Source organism: Corylus avellana, chromosome 7 (genome assembly GCF_965113065.1).
Source record: "Corylus avellana chromosome 7, dhCorAvel1.hap1.2, whole genome shotgun sequence".
In the NCBI taxonomy this organism is placed as follows: domain Eukaryota; kingdom Viridiplantae; phylum Streptophyta; class Magnoliopsida; order Fagales; family Betulaceae; genus Corylus; species Corylus avellana.
In genome coordinates, this window is record NC_142496.1 from 23,233,520 (window position 1) to 23,254,596 (window position 21,077).

At 35.4% G+C, this 21,077-nt stretch overlaps 4 protein-coding genes across 6 annotated transcripts; 1 reads left to right on the forward strand and 3 right to left on the reverse strand.

Moving 5' to 3' along the window:
* Positions 1–72: 72 nt before the first annotated feature.
* Positions 73–4,367, reverse strand: LOC132184472 (plasma membrane fusion protein). Of its 2 annotated transcripts, XR_015912832.1 has the most exons (7): positions 4,114–4,367; positions 3,923–4,030; positions 3,690–3,820; positions 3,199–3,299; positions 2,991–3,077; positions 2,713–2,772; positions 425–452 (listed from the first exon to the last, which is right to left on the reverse strand). XR_015912832.1 is itself a non-coding variant. In XM_059598116.2 (6 exons), the coding sequence occupies exons 1-6, from the start codon at positions 4,331–4,333 to the stop codon at positions 368–370; spliced, it is 705 nt and encodes a 234-aa protein (XP_059454099.2). In that variant the 5' UTR covers positions 4,334–4,367; the 3' UTR covers positions 73–367. The 2 variants fall into 2 exon arrangements, 1 of the variants encoding a protein (XP_059454099.2); XM_059598116.2 differs by lacking the exon at positions 2,991–3,077 and having other exon boundaries at positions 73–452.
* Positions 4,368–7,964: 3,597 nt separating this feature from the next.
* On the forward strand, positions 7,965–15,016 carry LOC132184042 (HAD-superfamily hydrolase, subfamily IG, 5'-nucleotidase). Of its 2 annotated transcripts, none has more exons than XM_059597520.2 (17): positions 7,965–8,357; positions 9,653–9,972; positions 10,230–10,307; positions 10,404–10,615; positions 10,869–10,961; positions 11,090–11,173; positions 11,512–11,628; positions 12,637–12,742; positions 12,847–12,909; positions 13,060–13,113; positions 13,362–13,419; positions 13,628–13,704; positions 13,916–13,986; positions 14,063–14,123; positions 14,226–14,285; positions 14,409–14,471; positions 14,596–15,016. In XM_059597520.2, exons 1-17 carry the CDS (start codon positions 8,207–8,209, stop codon positions 14,716–14,718), a joined length of 1,791 nt encoding a protein of 596 aa, XP_059453503.2. In that variant the 5' UTR covers positions 7,965–8,206; the 3' UTR covers positions 14,719–15,016. The 2 variants fall into 2 exon arrangements, with proteins under 2 accessions (XP_059453503.2, XP_059453504.2); XM_059597521.2 differs by lacking the exon at positions 7,965–8,357 and adding an exon at positions 8,850–8,932.
* A 316-nt stretch (positions 15,017–15,332) lies between these two features.
* Positions 15,333–16,339, reverse strand: LOC132184860 (uncharacterized). Its single transcript, XM_059598640.2, has one exon. The coding sequence runs from the start codon at positions 16,129–16,131 to the stop codon at positions 15,727–15,729; it is 405 nt and encodes a 134-aa protein (XP_059454623.1). The 5' UTR covers positions 16,132–16,339; the 3' UTR covers positions 15,333–15,726.
* A 2,426-nt stretch (positions 16,340–18,765) lies between these two features.
* Positions 18,766–21,002, reverse strand: LOC132184368 (rRNA processing protein-like protein). Its single transcript, XM_059597982.2, has 2 exons — positions 20,901–21,002; positions 18,766–19,850 (listed from the first exon to the last, which is right to left on the reverse strand). The coding sequence occupies exon 2, from the start codon at positions 19,838–19,840 to the stop codon at positions 18,950–18,952; it is 891 nt and encodes a 296-aa protein (XP_059453965.2). The 5' UTR covers positions 19,841–19,850; positions 20,901–21,002; the 3' UTR covers positions 18,766–18,949.
* Between the last annotated feature and the right edge of the window lie 75 nt (positions 21,003–21,077).

Consider the following 21,077-nt stretch of genomic DNA (forward strand, 5'->3'; position numbering starts at 1 on the left):
CCAACAGAAAGAAGCATCAATATTTCTTTTTCTTTGGTCAGAACGCAGGGGTGGGGGATTAGTGAGTGCATCCACAATAATCATTCCAGAGAAATTTACTTCAACAGGTGAAGCAAGGGAAACTAACACCAACTTCCTTCCAATAATAATACTTCATTACAAGTATCTTGCCTCTACAGAAAAATGGAGTCGTGGGAAAACAAATAATGAGATCAAGGGGAAAGAAGACATAGGAAGGTGAAAAACAACAGGACAGCAAAGATCAAGTCAATATGGACATACGTCCACTATCTTCCAAGTTCAACAGACAAGCTGCAAAACCTTTGAGTACAATATACACCAGAATATTTTAGTCATATCATAATGGTCAAGCTTCAAGGCATTCTTTAATTCCCTGCTCAAACTTGTCAAGGAAAGATATGGTATCCATGAGTGCAACTGCTACCTTCTGTCTGCAGTTTTTTTTTTTTTTTTTTTTAAATTGAAAAAAGAAAAAGAGAAAAAAAAAAAGGTAAATTAGGCAACAGTCAGATGGGTATGGCAACAATTTAACAGGGTTTGACAAACAAAATAAAGTTAAAAAGAGTTCAACCTTAGATCAGTTAACAACAATATATAACAATAAAAGTGGAATTGATTATTGACACAAAATCACCAAATGAACACGTACATTCCACAGTTGCATTATAGAATCAACAGTCTCAACTGCTTTATGGGACCTTTATGGGCCACTCCCCCTTGTGACACTTTCTTCATGAATATAAAAGACGATTACACGTTTACTCGCACAGCCCAGAGAAGCGCTAACCACATGCGTATTATATCCCAAAATGACTAATCAATATTACAATTGGAATTCTCTAAAGTCACTTATAAAGCCCATTTCACCTACAAAGGAACCTATGTGGTACTTAGTATTCATGCAACACCTTCACAATTTGTACACCCAATGTGGGACTTACCTTTCCGGGGTGTTACAATCTCCCTCACTCAAATTCTTGGCATCCTCGTTAGGGAACATGCCACGCTACAATGCCTCAGTGTCACATGGTATTATTAGGTTGTTCTGATACCATTTGTTACGACCTAGAGAAGTGCTAGCCACATTTACACTATACCCCAAATGGATTAGTTAAATATTACACTTGGAATTCTCTAAAGTCGCTTATAAAGCCATGCCTTACCTAGTAAAGAACCTATATGGGATTTTGTACAAAAAATTAGATATTTCTCCACAATTTCATTGCCAAATAATATGTATTTAACTAATATTTATTCCCTTCATGAATTTGCTCAAAAATAAATCTGGCACCAGATTAACCCAAACAGACTCACCACTCATTTTTTTCTTGGACTAGCGGGCTTTGTGGACAATGCTTGAAAGTTGAAAGTAAAGAGGCACCATCACAATGAATAAAAGAAGAGTAGAAATATGGAATATAGTAACATATCATCTTATGAGCATCAGTAGAGAGTGATATAAATCAGTATCACCAGCTTAAAATCTAAAACATAGTGCCAGACATGATGATATTGGATAATTTTAAACAAGGCACTAAGGAGAAAGTTAGGAATTGAACGGAGTCCTTTCACCATATGCATCACCAAGTTTAATGTTTTGTAAGAGACTTGGGTTGAAAAGAAACTTGCCAGCTTGGCAATTCGTTCGGGGATTATGATTAACCTCAGTGAAATCAGACTTAATAGTCAGGAGAGGGGCATGAACTGCAAAGATGAACAACTGTGAGGATTGTGGCAAGGAGGGAAGAAGCAATGCAATCACACCTAGGGATATGAAACAACTGTAGTTGGGTTCGAGATTGTCTCTGAAGAAGGTAAGGTTTTTGTGGACCAGTGAAGGTAAGGTTTTCGAGATTGTCTAGGGATATGTGACAAGGCATTGTAAAGAGTCTAAAGACTCTTAGAAAAGGATCTTGGAACCTTTCAGTACGGTATGTGACCTTTAATTGTAATGAGCTTTCAAATAAACTTGTTCAACCAACTGGTTCACCTTGTTCTTCTGCTTCCCTTGAATAGAAGGATTATGACTTCCTAGGGGGAGCCCTTTTTTCCTTATGTGACAAGTGTTTTGAGTGATTGTGAAAAATGTCACAATCTAACATCTTTAGTGGATGAGGTCACATGTTACTCAAAGTGAGAACATACTAATTCAAAAGAGTAGGAAAGGTCACAACCAACGCATTAGCCCTAAACGCTATCTTTGCATCGTTTCCCTTGTTTAATCCATCCAAGCCACGACCCTCAAAGCTTTCCCCAAGAGGTTCGTGACTGCCACACCCCAAATTCCCAATGGGCATCTTGAGCTCTGCCTTCAGCCAGACAGACACAAATAACTCATGCCATGGCAGCTTACCCTGGTGTTCCAAAGGCATGTCCATCTAGGATGGTCTCCACATGGCATTTAGATGCCTGTGCAACACTAGACACCTTTACCAATGTGGGTCCATGATGAAGGCATCTCAAGTCACATGCTTAAACAGTTAACTGATCTGGGCATGTAACTTCCTCTCGTCAATAGCAACTCAGCACCTTCTGTCACAACAGTCATTTAGAGGAACATAATTTAACATCCTAATGAATAGATTTTATGCCAACGCATCTTATACCATATGTTCAAGAAGATATCAAATAATTTAGGCAAAAAGTTATCTAATCTCCATGTTTCTTGTAAGCTTGACATGAAAGTCATACCTACTGGAAGCAAGTTGAATGTCAGTTTCGCTGGCTAGACCATTAAGAGAAGTGAAAGATCTGCAATACAAAATCATAAGAAACTAAGGAAATAAACAATATATTCTTTTAGCAAATGTACAAACGATTCAGTGTCAAGACACTGATTTGTGTGATAATTTCAGCTATTACACTTCCCTTGCATATTGAGGAGATTGATGAAAAGGAGAGAGACATGTTTTACAATGCTTAAAGCTAGATTCTTTCATCAAACAATTTGGTCGTTATTGTTGACCTACCCTCCTTTTCTAGGTGTAGATGAAGGCTACTAGATTGAACAATCTGATTTGCTAGACCTTACATAGTCGTAGCAGCAGGCTTGAGAACTTCAAAAGTACATAGAGATGTTTCCAAATGTTTTCAGTAATCATTTTCAGGACAACAAGATACAGATTTATCGGTGTACTAGCTCGCAGCATAAGCACAAAGCAATAGAATAGTGCCTACCTTATAAGATCATTCAACATAGCTTCGGCTTCCAACTTCACAGGATCCTTGTTATCAAGCAATGAGGACGCATTCTTCACAACCAATCGGAAGGTGCAAACCTGCTCATCATACAAATCTTAACTATAAGTTTAATTCGTTTAAGGTGGCATATTCTTATACCTTCCCCATTCTTTGGTTTATAACCAGAGAACTTACTCGATCACTGTTCAACCTTTTTCAAAAAGGACATTAAAATTCATCAAGATCTTAAAAACTTCACGTTTCAAAACGCACCTGAAAGTTATTTGAATGAAGCTAATGTAATTAGATGCTCAAAACTTCTTAGTCCCTAAGAATTAATCAAAATATGTTTACACCCTAATTAAAAATGAGGAAAACGATTATAAAAATACGCATTGTCTAAACTAGTGCGATCTAAACCTCAACATTGAAAAGAAAAAAAGGAGAATACGCACTAAAAAACGAGACCGAAGATGAAGAGATCGAACCTCAACTCCCGTGCTGGCTTGAAAGCTAACAAAAGAATTCCTATCCTCGGGAACGCAGTCCCTAGCGGCCGACCTCAATAGCCCTTGCACTTCCTCCAAGTCCTTAGCCGAATATTCAGAATCCCTAGCCGCTGTTCAAAACCAAACCAAATTGAACAACAAATTCAAAAAAAACTCGAAACCATTGAATTTAAGAGAGAGAGAGAGAGAGAGAGAGAGAGAGAGAGTCGTACTGAGTAAGACATAGGCAGAGCGAAGGATTTCTCGCGAGGCGTCGATTGGGGCTAAAACGAACTTGGAGGCATTCTTCTTTTGCCCTTTCAACCAATCCTTCGGTCCTGCTGTGTAATCAATCAAGAAATCAGAATTTCGTTAAGAAGTAGAAGAAAACCGAAATTGGTGAGTGCGAAAGAGCGATGCGTACAAATGCCGATGGAGAAAGCAGAGGCAGGGGCGACCGGAGAGAGGGAGGGCAGGAGAGCGAGGAACGAGAGCGATGCGAAATCTCTGCGAGAAACCGTGATTCGGTGTTGAAGAACTTGGTGTTTGGGAGGAATGAGATTTTGTTTGGATTTTGGTGGATTTGGAGGGAAGGATAGGAGGCCGTTGAGAGTGGTGGAGTGGCTTTGAGGCAGTGGCGTCATGGTTGGTTGATGCTCTCGTGTTACGCGTAACCACGTTTACGGGATGATTTAACGGCTGGTGTCACGTCTCCTCTCCATTTCACTTACCATTTCTAGATTTTCTTTTGTCATATCTTATTATCTATTAACATATATATTATTTTTAAACTTTTAATCTCACCATAAAATAGTTTTCCATTTTGATCCCTTCTTATATGCTTTATTATATAATTTTAGAAACGAATTTAATTACTTAATTAATATTCCATTTTTATGTGAGATCTAATACATTAAATAATTAATTAAAATAAAAGAGAGTTATAGAGAAAAAGTCCAAACTTAATACTTTTTTTTTTTTTTTGGAAGTATCAAACTTAATACATTTGTTTTAATATTATATTCAATTTTCAGTTATCCTAAAATCTTAAATTTATCAAAAATAGTCCTGAAGAGGTAACTCAATCGGCTGAAAACTACGCCTTATAAAATGGAGGTCACTAGTTAAAATAAAAAAAATATTTAAATTTCAAAAAGTAAGTGACCTTTACTTCACTGTGTTACTAAATGAAATCATAAGCTTTGCATTAACACCCCATGGGCCATGGCCTAAACAAAGCTAGGATTTCTTATCGAAGTAATGCTACACACATTACAATGAGTAAATTTTTAAGAGGCCGTATAATTAATTTAGTGACAGCCCACATTTTGTTTTAATTCGCTTGTTGGGAGCCCTATTAGGAATTTACTTCGCATCATCATCGTCACTTCTTCACATCAATCATGGGCGCCCCAACTTCTGGTTCTCTTGATCATGTCGTCGTATTTTGGGTAAGCGACTCCCAAAGCATGGAGCCACTCCTAGACCAGCAAAATTAGATGAACGAGTTAAAAGTACTATTCCCTTTATGACCTAAAACAAGTCCTACCATTATATTAAAAATATAAATAAAGGCTGCTTGCCCCATAAATAGCTACTTCGGGTATTACCCACCCTCCGGGCAAGTTTATAATCAAATACAAATCTTTGATATCATCCTCTATACTAATAAGATATACCATAAGACCAATAAGTTAAATTATACGTATCCACGGGATTAATTTGGAAAAACAGCAGAGATACGCAAGAACAAACAATTTTTATTAGAAACATTTCCCTAAGCAATTATATTATCTTATTAATTTTAAGTGAAGTGGAGAAGATCCATCAACCATTTAGATTTTGTTTTATTGCATCTAATAATATATATAATGCTAGATCATTTAACAATTTAAACAATATAACAACATAATCACCATATAAAAACATATACTATATCCGTAAAATTTAATTCAAACCATAAAATAACTTATATCCATTTTAACGTGATTCCGCTTATACTGAGGTTGGGCCGGGAGCCCCAAACCAATTATGCAATTTGGGCTTGCACACCTGGGACTCAGGTTCGCGATGCATGAGAAAGTAACCCAACAACATGGCTAATTGGACTCAGCAGGCCACTATTTCCTATCCATCTTTTTTTTTTTTTTTTTAATTTTTATTTTGTGTGGTTTATGACGAGGAAAGGGACTTTCCTTTCCTTTTGGTCCGGATAAGGTCATAACTTTCCTTAGGTATTGCAAATTATCGTTCAATGGACCCTTCAGACACCAATAGATCAGAATAATTCCTCAGGTAATATTGTTTCCATAATGCATTGAGACTTTAGGGTGTTCTAGTTTGGAAACTGATCCTCTCAAGTTAATTTCAACGGGAGGAGAGCTGGTCCTCTTTAAGTGGAGGGTAAAATTATTATTCTACTCCTTTTTTTTTTGGCCAATTTTACCTTCCATATAAAAGGGACCGGCTTGGCGGCTCTTCTCTAAGAGAATCCAAATACCTCTAATTCACAGCTGCAAAGCTTTTTTTACATTTCTTTTTTTCATTAATCATGTTCTAGCAACGAAGCATCCTACATTTTTCTATAAGCATCATACCTAGATTTATGCCATTCTTATATTTATAAAATATCTTGGCTCTTGTATGAGAAAATCCAAATACCTCTACTTCATCGCTGCAAAGCTTATCTTACAATTTTTTTTTTCATTAATTATGTTCTAGCAACGAAGCATCGTACCTTTCTTTAAACTATTAAAAATTTAATTAAATAATTAAACCAATTATTTATTATCTAGTAAAACAATTTAACACGAACCTTTTCTAGAAAATATGAATCATGTAAACCTCATCCAACGAGTGGCTTGGAAAGTGATAGGATAAGTTGCTTGAGATTCGACAACATGCATGACCCACCACCAATAGAATGCTTCTTAAAAGGAAGTGTGCACGTTTTATCCTACACTTCTTTTGCTTTCTCTCTTGTTGTCTTGATTTAAATATACAGAATCAACGTGCTGCATATGCGACGCATCACATGGCATATTTTTTAAAGCGTGAATTTCGAAAAATAATAGCATTATAATTTTTAAAAATGCAATTAGAAATTTAAACTTATTATAAAATTGCATTCTAGCTGTACAATCGCGACCCGATGTGCATTTTAAGAACGTATAAACAGCTTCTTCTTTTCTTTTTTAATAAATTATGAGCACAGTTCACATGTGTGTTTTTTTTATTAAGAAATGTTATACACCACAAGTTTATTTCAGAGTAAAATACTATATTACTATATAATTGATTAAAATGCTGGTTCTAATTATATGATAGTATATAGCAATTCACTAAATAACATTACTTTTTTTATTTATTTTATTATTCAGACATAGCATGACGTAGTAGCCTTCAAATTGGTTTAAAAAATAAATCATACTATTTGTTGGAAGAATGCTAGGTGTTATCCCGGTGTCTTTTTTTATGAGGTGTACAAGTGGTTAAAATCGCTAACCGCAACCGCTTAAGGCGATTATTTAATTTTAATAACTGCAACCACTCCGCTTAGGTGGTTAGTAGTTATTAAAACCAATAACCGACTGTTTTATAACCGTTTTTTTATATGAGCTTTTAGGCTTTTTGATGTATTTTTACATATTTTTTGGACTTATTTTAAATAGTTTGGGGTCAAAGTGTTTCAAAAAATGATGAATATGATGAAACTCTCCCTAATTCGTATTTTTTAACACCAAAACCATGTCGTTTTAATTTATATTTTTAATACAAAATATATAATGTATATTTATATTATTATATATAAGGGTAGGCGTTTAGTGGTTATTAACTTCCCTACCTCTAATACCACTAACCGCCCTACCCTAGGCGGCTAGCAATTATACGGTTAGCAGTTATAAACAGTTAGTAGTTGCAGACCATTCCGTTTGTACACCCCTAATCTTTTTAGTCTTAAGTGAATATTAATTTTTTAAAAAGTAAAAAATAAATAAGTGGCCCTTATTTTACTCACTTAATCTTTAAAAAATAATATCCGCTTAGTATTAGAAGACACCAGAAATATTAGAAGGACACCAAAAAAACATTTAGCATTTTCGGTAAGTTAAAAATAAACCATTTAATGAGTGTTAATTTAATGATTAACTTTTACTGTCAAACCATTTCTGCAAAAAATTTACTGGAGTAGCATCAGTGCCACGTCAGTGGATTGGGATAGTAGTGAATATGAGTGATTACCAAAAATTACAAGTTAAGAGTTGGAATCCCAACGGGAATTTCGCACGTTCTCTGCAAACGTTCCCGCTGAGAGAAACGAAAAGGAATCGCACATTCGCATTTTGTCCGGGAATTAATTCCTTCCCCCGCAACATTGATTATCCAATTCATAATCCCATTGCCTGCTGCGATTAGATTCGTTCACGGCCAACTTGTAATCGCACCCCTAATCGCACTAGCTTCCAGTATCCGATTCATCTTCCATATCATTCCCGAAATGCCTATTTAATTCCACCATGCGAATTCCCAGAAAGCCCGTTTCCTTTTGCCTCTCCCATTTCTCTCCCGAATTCTCCTTCACTTTCTCTTCCCGGATTCAGCTTAGCTTCGGAATTCTCTGCAAACCCCATCACTCTCCCGGTAAACGAAAACGAATTCACGCCGCAGGTTCGTTTCCGTACTTGTCTTTTGCTCCACTGGATTGTAAATTTTGCTTCTATTTTTTCAACCTTTTTATTTTTTATTTAAATCAAGAGGTTAAGATTTTTCCACTTCGACATGTCCCACCTTCACAAGATTCTCATTTTTTTTTTCTTAATTTCATTGCGTCTTATTGCATGACGCATTTATTTTAAAAATAAATGGTTAGAATTTTGATAGTTCACTGCAGAATTAATCTTAATCCGAAATTTTGATAGGTTTATGGTTCTAAGAATGTGTGTTAGTAAATTTTTTATTATTTTGCAAGTGTTTCTTTGGTAAAATTAATGTTTTGTCGGCAATTTGGTGAAAGTTTTGAAGTTATGTGGTGGGATGGTTTAGAAGACGCCGTTGGGTAGGGTTTAAGATTGGAACTGGTAGTAGTATTATATTAGTTAGTTGGTTGTTTTGGGAGCAAAAGATTGTCTGTTTTTTAATTGAGAAATTGGATTTCTAGGTGTTTCTTGGAGCGTAGCTTGGATGATTCCTAGAGTTGGAACTTAGCTTGGTGCACTTTGTGCTCTTTTGATTGGACAAATCAGGTAAGATGTTAAGGTTTTATTTTGTGGGATAAAAGATCTTATTTTTTTGGTTTGTTGTTCATCATTTTCATATAAGAAAGAAAATGTTTTGTGGGTTTTGTCATACGGGTTGGACGAGGAGTGATGGGAAATGAGGAATTAGAGTTGTTCATTTCAAGCCTTTAGATTGAGTTAGGTAAACCTGCCCACTTGCTTGAAGAGTAAGTGTGAACTAAATTAATGTGTTCTGTTGTATGATGTATAATGGAATTAAACAAATGTGATCGGATTTGTTTGTCTATGGCTGTATCCAAATAAAGCATGCACTATGCATTAATTAATAAGAATAAAAAGTTTAAGTGTCTATTGGTTCCTAAGTGTTTAGGGCATTTGATTCAATTGAAATCACTGAACTATGTCTTTATAACCCTTGATGTGAGAAATTATCACGTGGAATGGAGTCAATATCAAATTTAGAACCATGCTGATTAAGAGTGTGATACTGTAAAGTAGATGTGTACTTTCGGACAAATGTTGTGGGGAAACATTTTCATTTCTAAACACATTTTAGGAATTTTGAGGCATAGAATTCGTAAATTTATGTACACAAGCAAAATAAGTAATAAAATATATTAATGCATTATGCAGCCTTGACTTGTGTTGTATAGTGTACTATCATTCTGAATCACTATCAGAAGCTAATGTTTTGCCTCCTCCCCTCCCTTGGCTAAAAACTATCAGGAGCAAGTCAATTTTGTGCCAGTTATCCAATGGACGAGAGTCATGGGACTGTTGTAGGTGGCAAATCATCAAATTTTCTTCATATGGCAAGCAGTGATGGTGGTCATAAACCATGTATATGGTCATCTCCAGAGGGAGGACGTAGGATTGATATAGGAAAGCGTATATTTTGCAACAGATCATTGAACATGAAAAGCATTGTTGCTGTCGGGTTTGATATGGATTACACTTTGGCACAATACAAGCCTGAGACTTTCGAATCTCTTGCTTATGAAGGCACAATTAGGAAATTGGTGTTCGATTTGGGTTACCCTCATGAGGTTTGTCTAATTTCTCATCTGTGCTTATGGTTCCAAGAAGAAACGTGATATTGTTTTGCATTATAATAACTTAATGATACCTTTGTAATACGTGTTTCAATTGATCTAGCATATCTTTCTTAGGTTGATATGTTATTTGTCTCTTCTTTACTCTCACACCCTGTGATCTCGGTCTACGTATTTTATTAGTTTATATTTATTCTTATTCTTAAATTGCACTATATGGTTGGTTTATTAAGAAAAATGATCCTATGCAGTTGCTGAATTGGTCATTTGATTGGAAGTACATGGTCAGAGGCTTGGTACTTGATAAAAAGAGGGGCAATATCTTGAAGGTTAATTCTGTTCATTTGTTTTTTTGCTTTTGCACTCTTTCTTGCTTGAATCTCATGGATAACCTACTTGAATTATTTGTCGTGTGCATTATACAGATGGATCGGCATAAGTATGTGAAAGTAGCCTACCATGGATTCAAGGAGTTGTCAAAGGAAGAAAAAGTTGGGACCTATGGGAATACTTTGGTACGGGATGCTTTTGATGAGCCTGACTATGCTCTCATTGACACCCTTTTTTCACTAGCTGAAGCCTATTTGTTTGCTCAACTGGTTGACTTCCATGACAGAAATCTGGGAAAAGTTCCAGAGTAAGAATATTGCTGCTTTTTTTTTGTCCTGTTTTTCTTTTGGATTCTTAATGCTGTAAGTGATAAAAGGAAGATGACCCAGCAAGCAACTAGTTGCGTAGGCGGAATAGAGTAGCTTGTTGAATTCCCAAAAATATATGGTGGTCGCTAATATGAACGGACACTCCTTAGAATACTGCTTAGTTAGTTACGTTCACTATCATGTATTTATATTTATATGGCTATATTAATGATCTATAAACTGTTTTTCCAGTTACTCCCGTATGTACAAAGATGTTCGAGCTGCAGTTGATTTGTGCCACCGTGATGGAACTTTAAAGCAAATGGTTGCAAAAGATCCTAAAAGGTAGGGATGTAAACTATAGTAAATATCATGGTAATGGTTGTTCATGAGTTCTCGGTTAGTTTAATTATAGTAAGCTAATGCTTATTGTTAATGAATATAATCTCATTCATTTGTTGATTCCCGACTAGATATATTAATGAAGATACTGCAATTGTGCCCATGCTCAAAATGCTCAGAGATTCTGGTCGGTCTACATTCTTGGTGACAAATAGGTATTACTGCTTCTCTTAATTCTTTTGTCAAATAACATGGTTACATTTAAAACTTATCAATCAAGATGTATTTGTAATTTTAACATTTTTAATGGAAGTATGCTTGAACTTAACGAAGCAAAAAAGCACTAGAATTTAGAAATGGAAACAAGAAAAAAGAATTTATTAGACTATAGTGACATTAAAATACACGTAGAATTTGCTTTTACAGTGCTATCTATTTGTATGCTTTATCCTTTCTTCCTCGTGTATAAATTACGAAATATATATGAAGAATAGGAGTTTTCATTTATTGTATTAACTGACATGATGAGGAACCTCTATGATATCTCTTGCAGTTTATGGGACTATACAAACATTGTGATGAATTTCCTCTGTGAATCCCGTACAGTGAATGGTAGTAACAAATGCAATTTTGACTGGCTTCGATTCTTTGATGTTGTAATCACTGGCAGGTATATTATAAACTGTGATATATTGTGCACCTTTTCTTTTGAGAGGCCTCAAGATCTCTTCATTAAATTTCTTTTCTGCATTCCTTAAACATGTCTAACCAACTGATGTTGAGGAATCACCAAAGGAGTTGTGGTTAGTTTGGAATTGATCTTAAGGTTGTTAATTTAAGTTATAAGATTGAGGCTGATTAAGGTCCCACCAGCCCTTGAATTAGAATTTAGTGTTTACAGCCATATAGTGAGATGTAAAGAGACATTTGATGTAGCGGAAGACTAAGGTAACTAATCAAAGAGCAGCGTCTTTGATTCTGCAAGGAGAAGCGTCTTCGTCTTCTACCCAAAAGATAAAACAAGCCCGCAGGCTAAGAAAAAATAAAACTCCACAGAGTATTTGAGAGAGAATTCTCTGATTTGATTATAATTCAATTGATTGAGTTTTACATAATAGGCAAGCCTATTTATAGAAGAGAAATACTTGTAGAGAAAGTAAACCTACTTCTAGTAGAGAAAGTAAATCTAATCCTAGTAGAGAAAGTAAATCTAATCCTAGTAGGAAAGTAAACATAATCCTATAGTAGTAGTAAACCTAATCCTAATAAGGAAAGGAAATAAAGTCCTAATAAAATAAAATAAAATCCTAATATAAAATTGACAATCAGCGGGAATCGTGGCAATCTTTCCTTTTGTACTTCCATTGTTTGAGAATAGCTAAAATTCTGATCAAGCGGCGCTGCTCCAATATTATTTTTGATATTTTCTTTATTTTCGTTTTTACCGAAAATAAAGATAAATATCGTCCTACATCAACATTAGTACTTGGACAATTACTGTTCGTCAAGCCAATATGCGTAGGTGAAAGAACATATATTAACATAATAGAAGTTGCTCATTTGAGGAGAGTTAATCAAGGTTGGTTTTGATTTGTTAAAATTTTACATTAGCATATAAAGCTTTGTTTATTGCTTAGTATTTTCACTTCTAACCTTCAAGAGGTGGTTATCCATATAGTGCGAAGCCAGGCTTCTTCCATGAGGACAATCGAGCAAATTTATTTGAAGTTGAACCTAAGTCTGGGATGCTACTTAATACTGATAATGGCTCTCCTATGCCTCAGGTCAATATAATAATAATGTTATCATTTCTTGTCTAGCATATCTACCACTATATGGTCTGTGTTTTTTTGTCCTCATATTAATTCAGTTTATATTTATTAATAAGGTGGGAAGTACTTCACCAAGATTATCAGTTAATGGCTTGAATAAGATGTGCAGAGTTTTCCAGGTATTTTTATGGAGATGTTGTACATAATACAATATACTTTGACAACTATTTATGATATAATAATGTGACTTTACAACCAGCTTTATTTTTGTAATTGGTGGTATACTTTCAATTTGAATAGAGATTGAATAATAGCTGATAATTTTTCAGGGAGGCAGTGTTGGTCATCTTCATAAACTACTCTCAATTGAGTCAAGTCAACAGGTGAACTGTCCTCATGTTGTATGTAGGCAGCAAGAAGAAATTATGCTAAACTTACATAGTAAACTGGTTCCTGTTTTTTGAAATTTTCAAATTTAATCATTGCGATCCTTGGTTAGCTTTGAACTTTTAATAGATTTCATTCCAAAGAGTTATGATCCTCATGGGCAGTTGCCGAACTGTTGGTTCCTACTAACTTTTGATTCTTGCAAGTTTAGGTGCTTAGTTTGATTATGTTTTACTTTTTGCAGGTTCTATATGTTGGGGATCATATCTATGGAGATATTTTACGCAGCAAAAAGGTTCTTGGTATAATATGTTGTCATTTCCTTCTCATTTTTTTTTTTACTTTTTTTTTTTTAAAGTTTCCTCTTATTTGTATCATCACCTCATAACTTACACTAACTACTATATCAAGGTCTTCATAGAATATGTGTGAAGTTTTTGTAATGAAAAGTACAATATTTAGAATATCATGTATAATGGTTTGGTTCTTGATTTATGTCCTTGTGAGCAGGGTGGAGAACAATGCTTGTTGTTCCAGAGCTTGAGAGGGAGGTTGAACTTCTCTGGGAATTAAGGGATACCCGCAAGGTATTTATACAACTTAATTATATCTTTCTCTTCAGTGGTTTAATGGAAGTCTAATTCTTTAACAAACTTTAACTGGTCAAGTAAAATGGTTAATTGAGTAAGCTTCCAAAATGATTCTTACAGGGTTGGGGACTGAAGGTTCTGTCATATAAACTGCTTAGCATGCTAGTATTATCGGAATTATGTTGTAATTGATGTTATTTTTGTGCAGGAACTACGATTGTTGCGGGAACAACGAGACCTCATTGAAGACAAAATTCATCGTCTGAAGTGGTCTCTCAAGTAACTATCTGCATAGCCATATCTCATGCATACTAATTTTATAGCAGTTTGACAAAGTAGTGGCTTTCCTTTTCAGGTTTGAAGATGTCAAAGTTGATGTAAAACAGAAAATATTTTCTGCATTAGATGAGTTGGAGGTTAGGCCATTTATCTATAATGCTAAGTGTCATAGCCAGTCTGAATACCATTGTGTAAACTTTATTGATATAGTTCTTTTCTATAATGGTATCGTTTGATAGTCTCAAAGGGAGCATGTCCGATCAACACATCAACAGGCCCAACGGGAATGCCACCAAAAGGTGGAGAACTTTTATCATGTTATAGTATTTTCAATTACTTAATGTTTTAGTATGATGGTATGGAGTATTTTAATTATGTTTTGTATCAATGATGGTGACATCTTTTGTTTGCCAAAATTACAGTTTCATAAAGTCTGGGGACAACTCATGAAGACCGGTTATCAGAATTCACGCTTTGCGCATCAGGTAAGTTTATACCATTTTTTGGCAGGTGTATGGACAATTATTTTGCAAAACCTTTCTTAATACTTGCTGGGCCGTGACTTAAAGCTGACGGGACGTGTAATCTCCTGCGTTTTTCACGGTGCAGGTTGAGAGATTTGCCTGCCTTTACACTAGCCAAGTGTCAAACTTAAGCCTGTACTCCCCAGACAAATACTACAGACCAAGTGAAGATTTCATGCCCCATGAGTTTCATATTATTCCCTTTTGAAGCATGTTCGGACCCTTACATTTGGTTGTGTAGCGTTTTCATGTAGGTGCCTCAACATAGATCCTTTTAGTATCCTCTTTTTCCGCCCTTGTTTCCCTTTGATGATTCACTTCCATGTTAAACTGTAAATGCATTGGCCATTACAATCCGGTGACTTAAGTCAACATCTTTCACTAATAAATTATGTTGTGATTTAGCTCCAAGCAAAATCTTTCCCGTTATAGTGCAAACATTACTCAGTACGAAAATATGTTGTTGTGAATCATTGTAATTTGTACAGATTTAGTCGTTGGCAGAACTGTAATTGTACAACTTGCTGGGTTCTCTATAGATGTTAATGGATGGCGTATGATGCAAGAAGTTTTAAAGCATGTTTAATATTCTTTCTTTTGTTCTTACTCCTTTCTGGTAAAAAAATGACGGATATCCTGAAAAACCATTTCCTGATCCTCATGTCCTTATATTGATACAAAGTATATATAAAAAGAAACAAATTAGGGAAAGAAAAGAAAAAATCAGATGGGAAAAACTAATTTTATCACCTTTATCTTGCTTTACCCCACTTCCATGTGGGGGATAATCAAACTCTAATTAGAAAATTAAAGCCATCCATCTCTAAGAACTTTAATCACATTTTATACTTTCTCCATGCCCTAAAGTAGTATTTGGACAAAGTTTGCGTCTGGTGTTCGGTGTGCAAAGGACGCAAGGTGAATATGTTACATCAATAAATTGAGATGTGTAACATCTCTATCTTGGGTAAATATGTTACATCAATAAATTGAGATGTGTAACATCTCTATCTTCGGTATGCACGCATGTAGGTACATGATACAAACCAAAGTTTCGAAGTTTGGACAGGCCCGAGGAAATTCTTTATACCCAAGAGCACCAATCCTAAGCACATTGCTCTTGAGAGTACAATCAAAATTTCCTCAGTACAGTCTCATCAGAGTAACAAATATACAAAAGGTTTCAGCATTATTACACAAAGTAACTTGTACAAATTCACCTCAAAATTTCAGCCTTCCATCCCTTGTTAACCTTTTCTATAAATTCTTCTACTTTTTTCCTCAGATCATCATCACGATCCTCATCCTCGTCTTCTTTCTTGTTACTGCCGTTGCCATTTTCCTCCCTGCCATCATCAACAGGTGCTTCCTGGGAGCACGACACTTGATTGACATTTCTCAACGTTTCTGTGTCATAAAAAAGCTGCTTACTGTCTGCTCCTGGATTGCGATTTGTGCGTGTGTTGATGACCAGAGAAAGAGGGATTTCAGCTGCATGGCCAATTTTGGAGGTGGGTTTTGAGCCCACAAGAACAATGGCAATGATCAGATTACAGAAACAGAAGATGAAGAGGTGGTTGGAAGCAGCCTGGGTGATCAACTCGAACATGTAATCCAACATGTTTGTGAAAATTTATTCAAACAAAAGCTGAGAGAGAGAGAGAGAGAGAGAGAGAGAGAGGTCACTGTATTTGCAAGCTTGGAGCCTACTTAATAGAATAGAAGAGAAGTGTTGGGAGGAAATTTTTGTCAAGCAGAGGTTGAGGAGATGAGTAGATGGTGAGGTGTAGTGTGAAAGCTTTGCTTTTAATTATTGATGAGTCAATGGAATTAGGAAGCTTCTGACTTTACCCAATGCATTGTGGGGCTTCTATTCTATTAAATTTACTAGAAAAAGTTCATGGTACCCACCTAAGAACTCACATGGAACTTTCTTGAGCATGAGTCGTGAGTCATACCCCTTATCAGGTTGACATCACCAACCCAATCCCATCTTTATATAGGCTTTGTTTGGTAATGGGGATGGGGTTGGCCCAAATACTGTTCATCACCATTTCTCAAAAAAATCAACATAAAAACATTCTAACTTTTTCACTTTTAATATCAAATCATTCACTTTTTATTATTATTCAAATAAAAAAATCACTACAAAACAAAACTTCTTCACTTTTCCATACCATTTTTTCATTTTTTTTATACCAAACATTCTTACTTTTTTTCACATCAATCTACATCAACTACAGTGTTTAGGCCATCCCATTTGCCAAACACCTCCTAATTTTCTTTTCTTAAAAGGATAACGAATATCCATTTGAAAAGTCTTTTTTTAAAAGAAAAAAAAAAAAAAAAAACTAAAAGAGTTGGTTTGGAAAAACTTTTTAGATGATACTTTTTGTTTTTTTGTTTAAAAAGTGTTTTGCTTTAATATAAAGGTGAAAATAGTTTCAAATGAAGATTACTGAACAATCATTGATATTCGGTATACGTTTAGCAGACACGTCTATCGCCTAAACAGTAATAAGCCAACACTGTTTGCCATGAACCGTTTGTCAAACGGAACGTAAGTCTTTTGTAAGTGTTTTGTGTTTTAAATTGTTCATTAATACCTTTTCTTTTTCTTTTTTTTTTTCTTCGAAAAAAGTAAAAAACTGAAATAGATCATCCAACCTTAAAATATGTTCCATGAATTCTTTTCTTTTCCTCACATATTATCAATAATATTGTCTTGTTAAAAAAATTAATGATACACTGAATCTTCATTTATTCATTAGCATGTGAGCCCAAATTTCACCTCAACAAGTAAGGCCAACACATGAAATTTTTAATTTAAATGAAAATAAATTATGAAATCAAGGTTCGAACATTTGAAACTTTACTCTAATACCATATTAAATTTAAAAATCTCTTAGAAAAAGGCTCAATGAGGGTAGATTTAGGTGTGGGAGATCATTAGATTTCCAACTTCGCAAACTTCAAACCTAGAGCCATAGAGGCCGGTGGTTTTCCAAACTGGTAGCCCAAGTTAGGAAGATTCATAGGGACAGCCAAGCAGCTCCGGAGGACAATGATCCATGGCAAACTCACAACCAACATAAGCATTAAAGGCTATGTGACTCCATATAAGGTCGGGTCCTTACATAGACATCAAAGCTGAGAATGGATGGCATAAAATTGAACACAAATTAGTGGCTGGGTTACCAATGCTGGAGGTCGTCGGATTGAGATCCCTTTTGCCATCGACGTCAGATTGAGATCTCCTAAAATTCTCTCTAAATTTGAGATTTTCAAATTCATAAATATCAATCGTTCATTTCATCTAAGCGTCTACAATAAGCCATGTTTCAAGATTTAATGAGGAAATATGGCTTATTAAATTCTTTGGGTTTTGGATAACACTACCCTTCAAAAAGCACTAAATGGAAGAAACGAAGGAAATTTGAAATGGAGAGGATCATTTTCCAATTCTCTTCTTTGAGGGTAGCTTCCTTATTAAATTAATAATTCTTTGGGTTTTGGATAACACTACCCTTCAAAATGCACTAAATGGAAGAAACGAAAGAAATTTGAAATGGAGAGGATCATTTTCCAATTCTCTTCTTTGAGGGTAGCTTCCTTATTAAATTTCCTCATTAAATGATGAAACATGACTTATTTTAAACGCTTAGATGAGACGAACGATTGAGATTTATAAATTTGAGAATATCAAATTTAAATGAAATTTTAGGGGATCTCAATCCCTATCAAGGACCACCTGGAGTGGCGCCTAGCCAGCACAACAATGAACTATGTATCTGCTAATGATATAGAATCATGCCCTTTATATAATGATAATGATTGAAGCAAATTCAGCAATGATTGCCCATCTACATTATAGTTGACTTTGGTTGTTGATAATCTAAGTGATGGAGCAGAGTATTCCACACACCTTAGAATTGGTGAAGAAGCCATGCACATCCAGCTAGACAGATCAGAAAATTATAGATTGAAGAAAAAAGGCCAATCATAACATATCCCAACACCCATATTGCTCCATAGAAAGAATCTCATTTGTCTGTTGACATGAATATACAATCACTATGCATCCATAATAATAGATTCTGAACGAAGAATGCTAAATGATAGGTCAGATTGTCAGGCTTCACCAAAAAAAAGGAACTAGATGTCTGTGATGCAACACCAAGATTGACCAAAATGATTTCAAACTATGATAACTAGAACAACAGGAAGGAAACTGCTACTTGAAGAAGAAACACCATGAGAACAAAGGGTCGCAAACTTAAAGTTTTTACATATATATTAGAATCGATAAAGCTCAATAGGCTACAACAAGCCCCTCTGAAAAATAAAATAAAATTGAAATTACAGAAGAAATCCTTATACCACGGTTAGCACAGCAAACAGTCCTTTCGTACAAAAAAGACAAGAGTCAAGGATGTCTATTACCTCTTCCTCTTCTTATTTCCAGTATCACCGCCTTTGTTATATGCTCTAAAATCATTAGTGGTCTCCGCCGTGTTCTGCTTCTTCAAACCTTTCCTCCCTCCAGCACCAAACTTTGAATTTCTAGATTCCCTTTTCTTCTGTTTCATCTTGTTTCCAACACCTTGTCTTGCCTTCCCTCCAGAACGATCTCCTGGAGACACGCCTGGTCTCTTCTTATTTGACCTCTCAAATACTTTCCCATCTTCAAAGGGCAAACTCATCTCAGTGTCTTTTTCGCCCCCTGCAAACCCGCTCTGCTGCCTCTGCTTCCTCCACTTCTTAACAGACTCTATATCCTCCTTTTTCTGCTTAGCTCTCTCTTTCAGCTTCTGGGCCTGAATCTCTTTAGACAGTCTCTTGGACTCCCTAGCCTTCCTCCTCTCCTCAGCCTCCTCAATCTTCTTCTTCTCTGCCAAAAGCCGGCCTTTCACTTTCCCCATGTGGGAATCTGTCTTCACCATCTCTGCATAATAGTCAGAAGGCCTGAGAAAAGGAAGCCCCATCGACTGAAGCTTCTCAAAGGCTTGCCTAGTTCCCTCCAATGCTTGTGTATAGAAAGCAACCTCTCGTGCCAGGTCATCATTCACATCCACCTCTTGCTCTTGTTTAATATCAACAGTGAGCTTATGTATCCATCCCACATTTTCAGGCCAGCTAATATCTCCTAGTTTATCAAGGAGACCATTACGGTTGAATATTGAATTCTTCGATGGTTCACTCGATTTCACATCTCCAGCTTCATCTGAATCTGATTCAGATTCAGAAGCATCCCCATTGAAATCTTCTATTTCCTCGTCTTCCATCCTACCCTCATCAGACAAAACCAGTTCTTTATCGGGCACCCCCATTCAACAAAACCTATCATAAATTAAAGATAAAAAAATATTTTGTACCATTAGACCATAACAGAAACTGAATAAACTCATCAGATAGCTTGCAGATCCACAGTAAATCCATATTTAAACAAGATTCTACAAAAGCATTAAAAAAGAATTAAGTTATGCAGAAACTCTCTACAAATCCTCCATAAATTTTCACAGTACTTTGTACCCAATTTTGAGCTTGTTCCTCTAGTTGCTTGCTGAGAAAATCTCACAGCTCAAAATCTCAAAAGTTATCAAATTAACCTAAATTTCTCTATGTTTTGCCTGCTTAAAAAAAAAAGAACCAGCAATTAAGACAAACCCCCTTTTTCATGTGGGTTCCAATTTCACAATTAAGCTTATACACAATTGCCTCATTTTCTTTTCTTCTTTTCCCATATTTACTCAGCAACCAAATAAAGTAGGAGCTGAAAAATAACGACAATTCTGAGAATTCAGAGTAAACAAATGAGAAAAATACTGATATTATTGTTAAAGCGAGTGCAAGTATCTCAATGTTATTAACCTCACAATGAAATATAATTTTGCAAAATCATATAGTTCCTTCTAAAAAAAAATCGAATAATTACTGTTCCAAAAAAAAAAAAAAAAATTCACTAACACCACGAAATTACTAACTATGAAAGAAAAAGACATCGCACAAATCATGTCGAGTTAATATCTATCGTATTGAACTGAAAATTCCAATCAACCCATCACATTCCCATACGCTTTGTTTGCTTCGCGGGAAAAATGAAAATATTTCCCGGATGCGTTTGAAAAGAATTATTTTCCTGAGCATATTTGGCACCAACAACGACCGAAACATACATCCCAAATGAAAAACAGGAAAACCCAGAAACATTTATACATGAAAAAAAGGGGAACCTGAATAGATTCATGACAGACCAAACCTTAACACTTAAAAACATACCTTTTCTTAAGAAATTTCTGAGAAAACAAACGGAGGAAAAGGGAAGACAGAATTAAGGTTATTAACGTACTCCCAGAGAAATCACAAAGGAAAACTAATTAGAGAGAGTACCTTAAGTGACTATGGCAACCTCTCTTCGTGTAACCGTGGAAAGAGGCACAGCACAGAAAGAGGTTTAAGGTTTAGGGTTTTGATTATATTCCTGTTTGAAGGGCTTGTCTTCAATGTCCTGCGTATGAGTTCCAATGTAAACTTTGGGCTTTTTTAGTGGGATGGTTCATATTGTCA

What these genes read in the sequence shown, in the direction of transcription:
- LOC132184368 (XM_059597982.2), bottom strand. Translation starts at nt 19,840, where the DNA reads ATGGGGGTGCCCGATAAAGAACTGGTTTTGTCTGATGAGGGTAGGATG.
- LOC132184042 (XM_059597520.2), top strand. Translation starts at nt 8,207, where the DNA reads ATGCGAATTCCCAGAAAGCCCGTTTCCTTTTGCCTCTCCCATTTCTCT. An exon ending in AGATGTGCAGAGTTTTCCAG is followed by an intron (nt 12,910 to 13,059) that starts GTATTTTTATGG and finishes ATAATTTTTCAG; the next exon opens with GGAGGCAGTGTTGGTCATCT. An exon ending in AACGGGAATGCCACCAAAAG is followed by an intron (nt 14,286 to 14,408) that starts GTGGAGAACTTT and finishes CCAAAATTACAG; the next exon opens with TTTCATAAAGTCTGGGGACA.
- LOC132184860 (XM_059598640.2), bottom strand. Translation starts at nt 16,131, where the DNA reads ATGTTGGATTACATGTTCGAGTTGATCACCCAGGCTGCTTCCAACCAC.
- LOC132184472 (XM_059598116.2), bottom strand. Translation starts at nt 4,333, where the DNA reads ATGACGCCACTGCCTCAAAGCCACTCCACCACTCTCAACGGCCTCCTA. An exon ending in TGCTTTCTCCATCGGCATTT is followed by an intron (nt 4,031 to 4,113) that starts GTACGCATCGCT and finishes TTGATTACACAG; the next exon opens with CAGGACCGAAGGATTGGTTG. An exon ending in AAGCCAGCACGGGAGTTGAG is followed by an intron (nt 3,300 to 3,689) that starts GTTCGATCTCTT and finishes TATGATGAGCAG; the next exon opens with GTTTGCACCTTCCGATTGGT.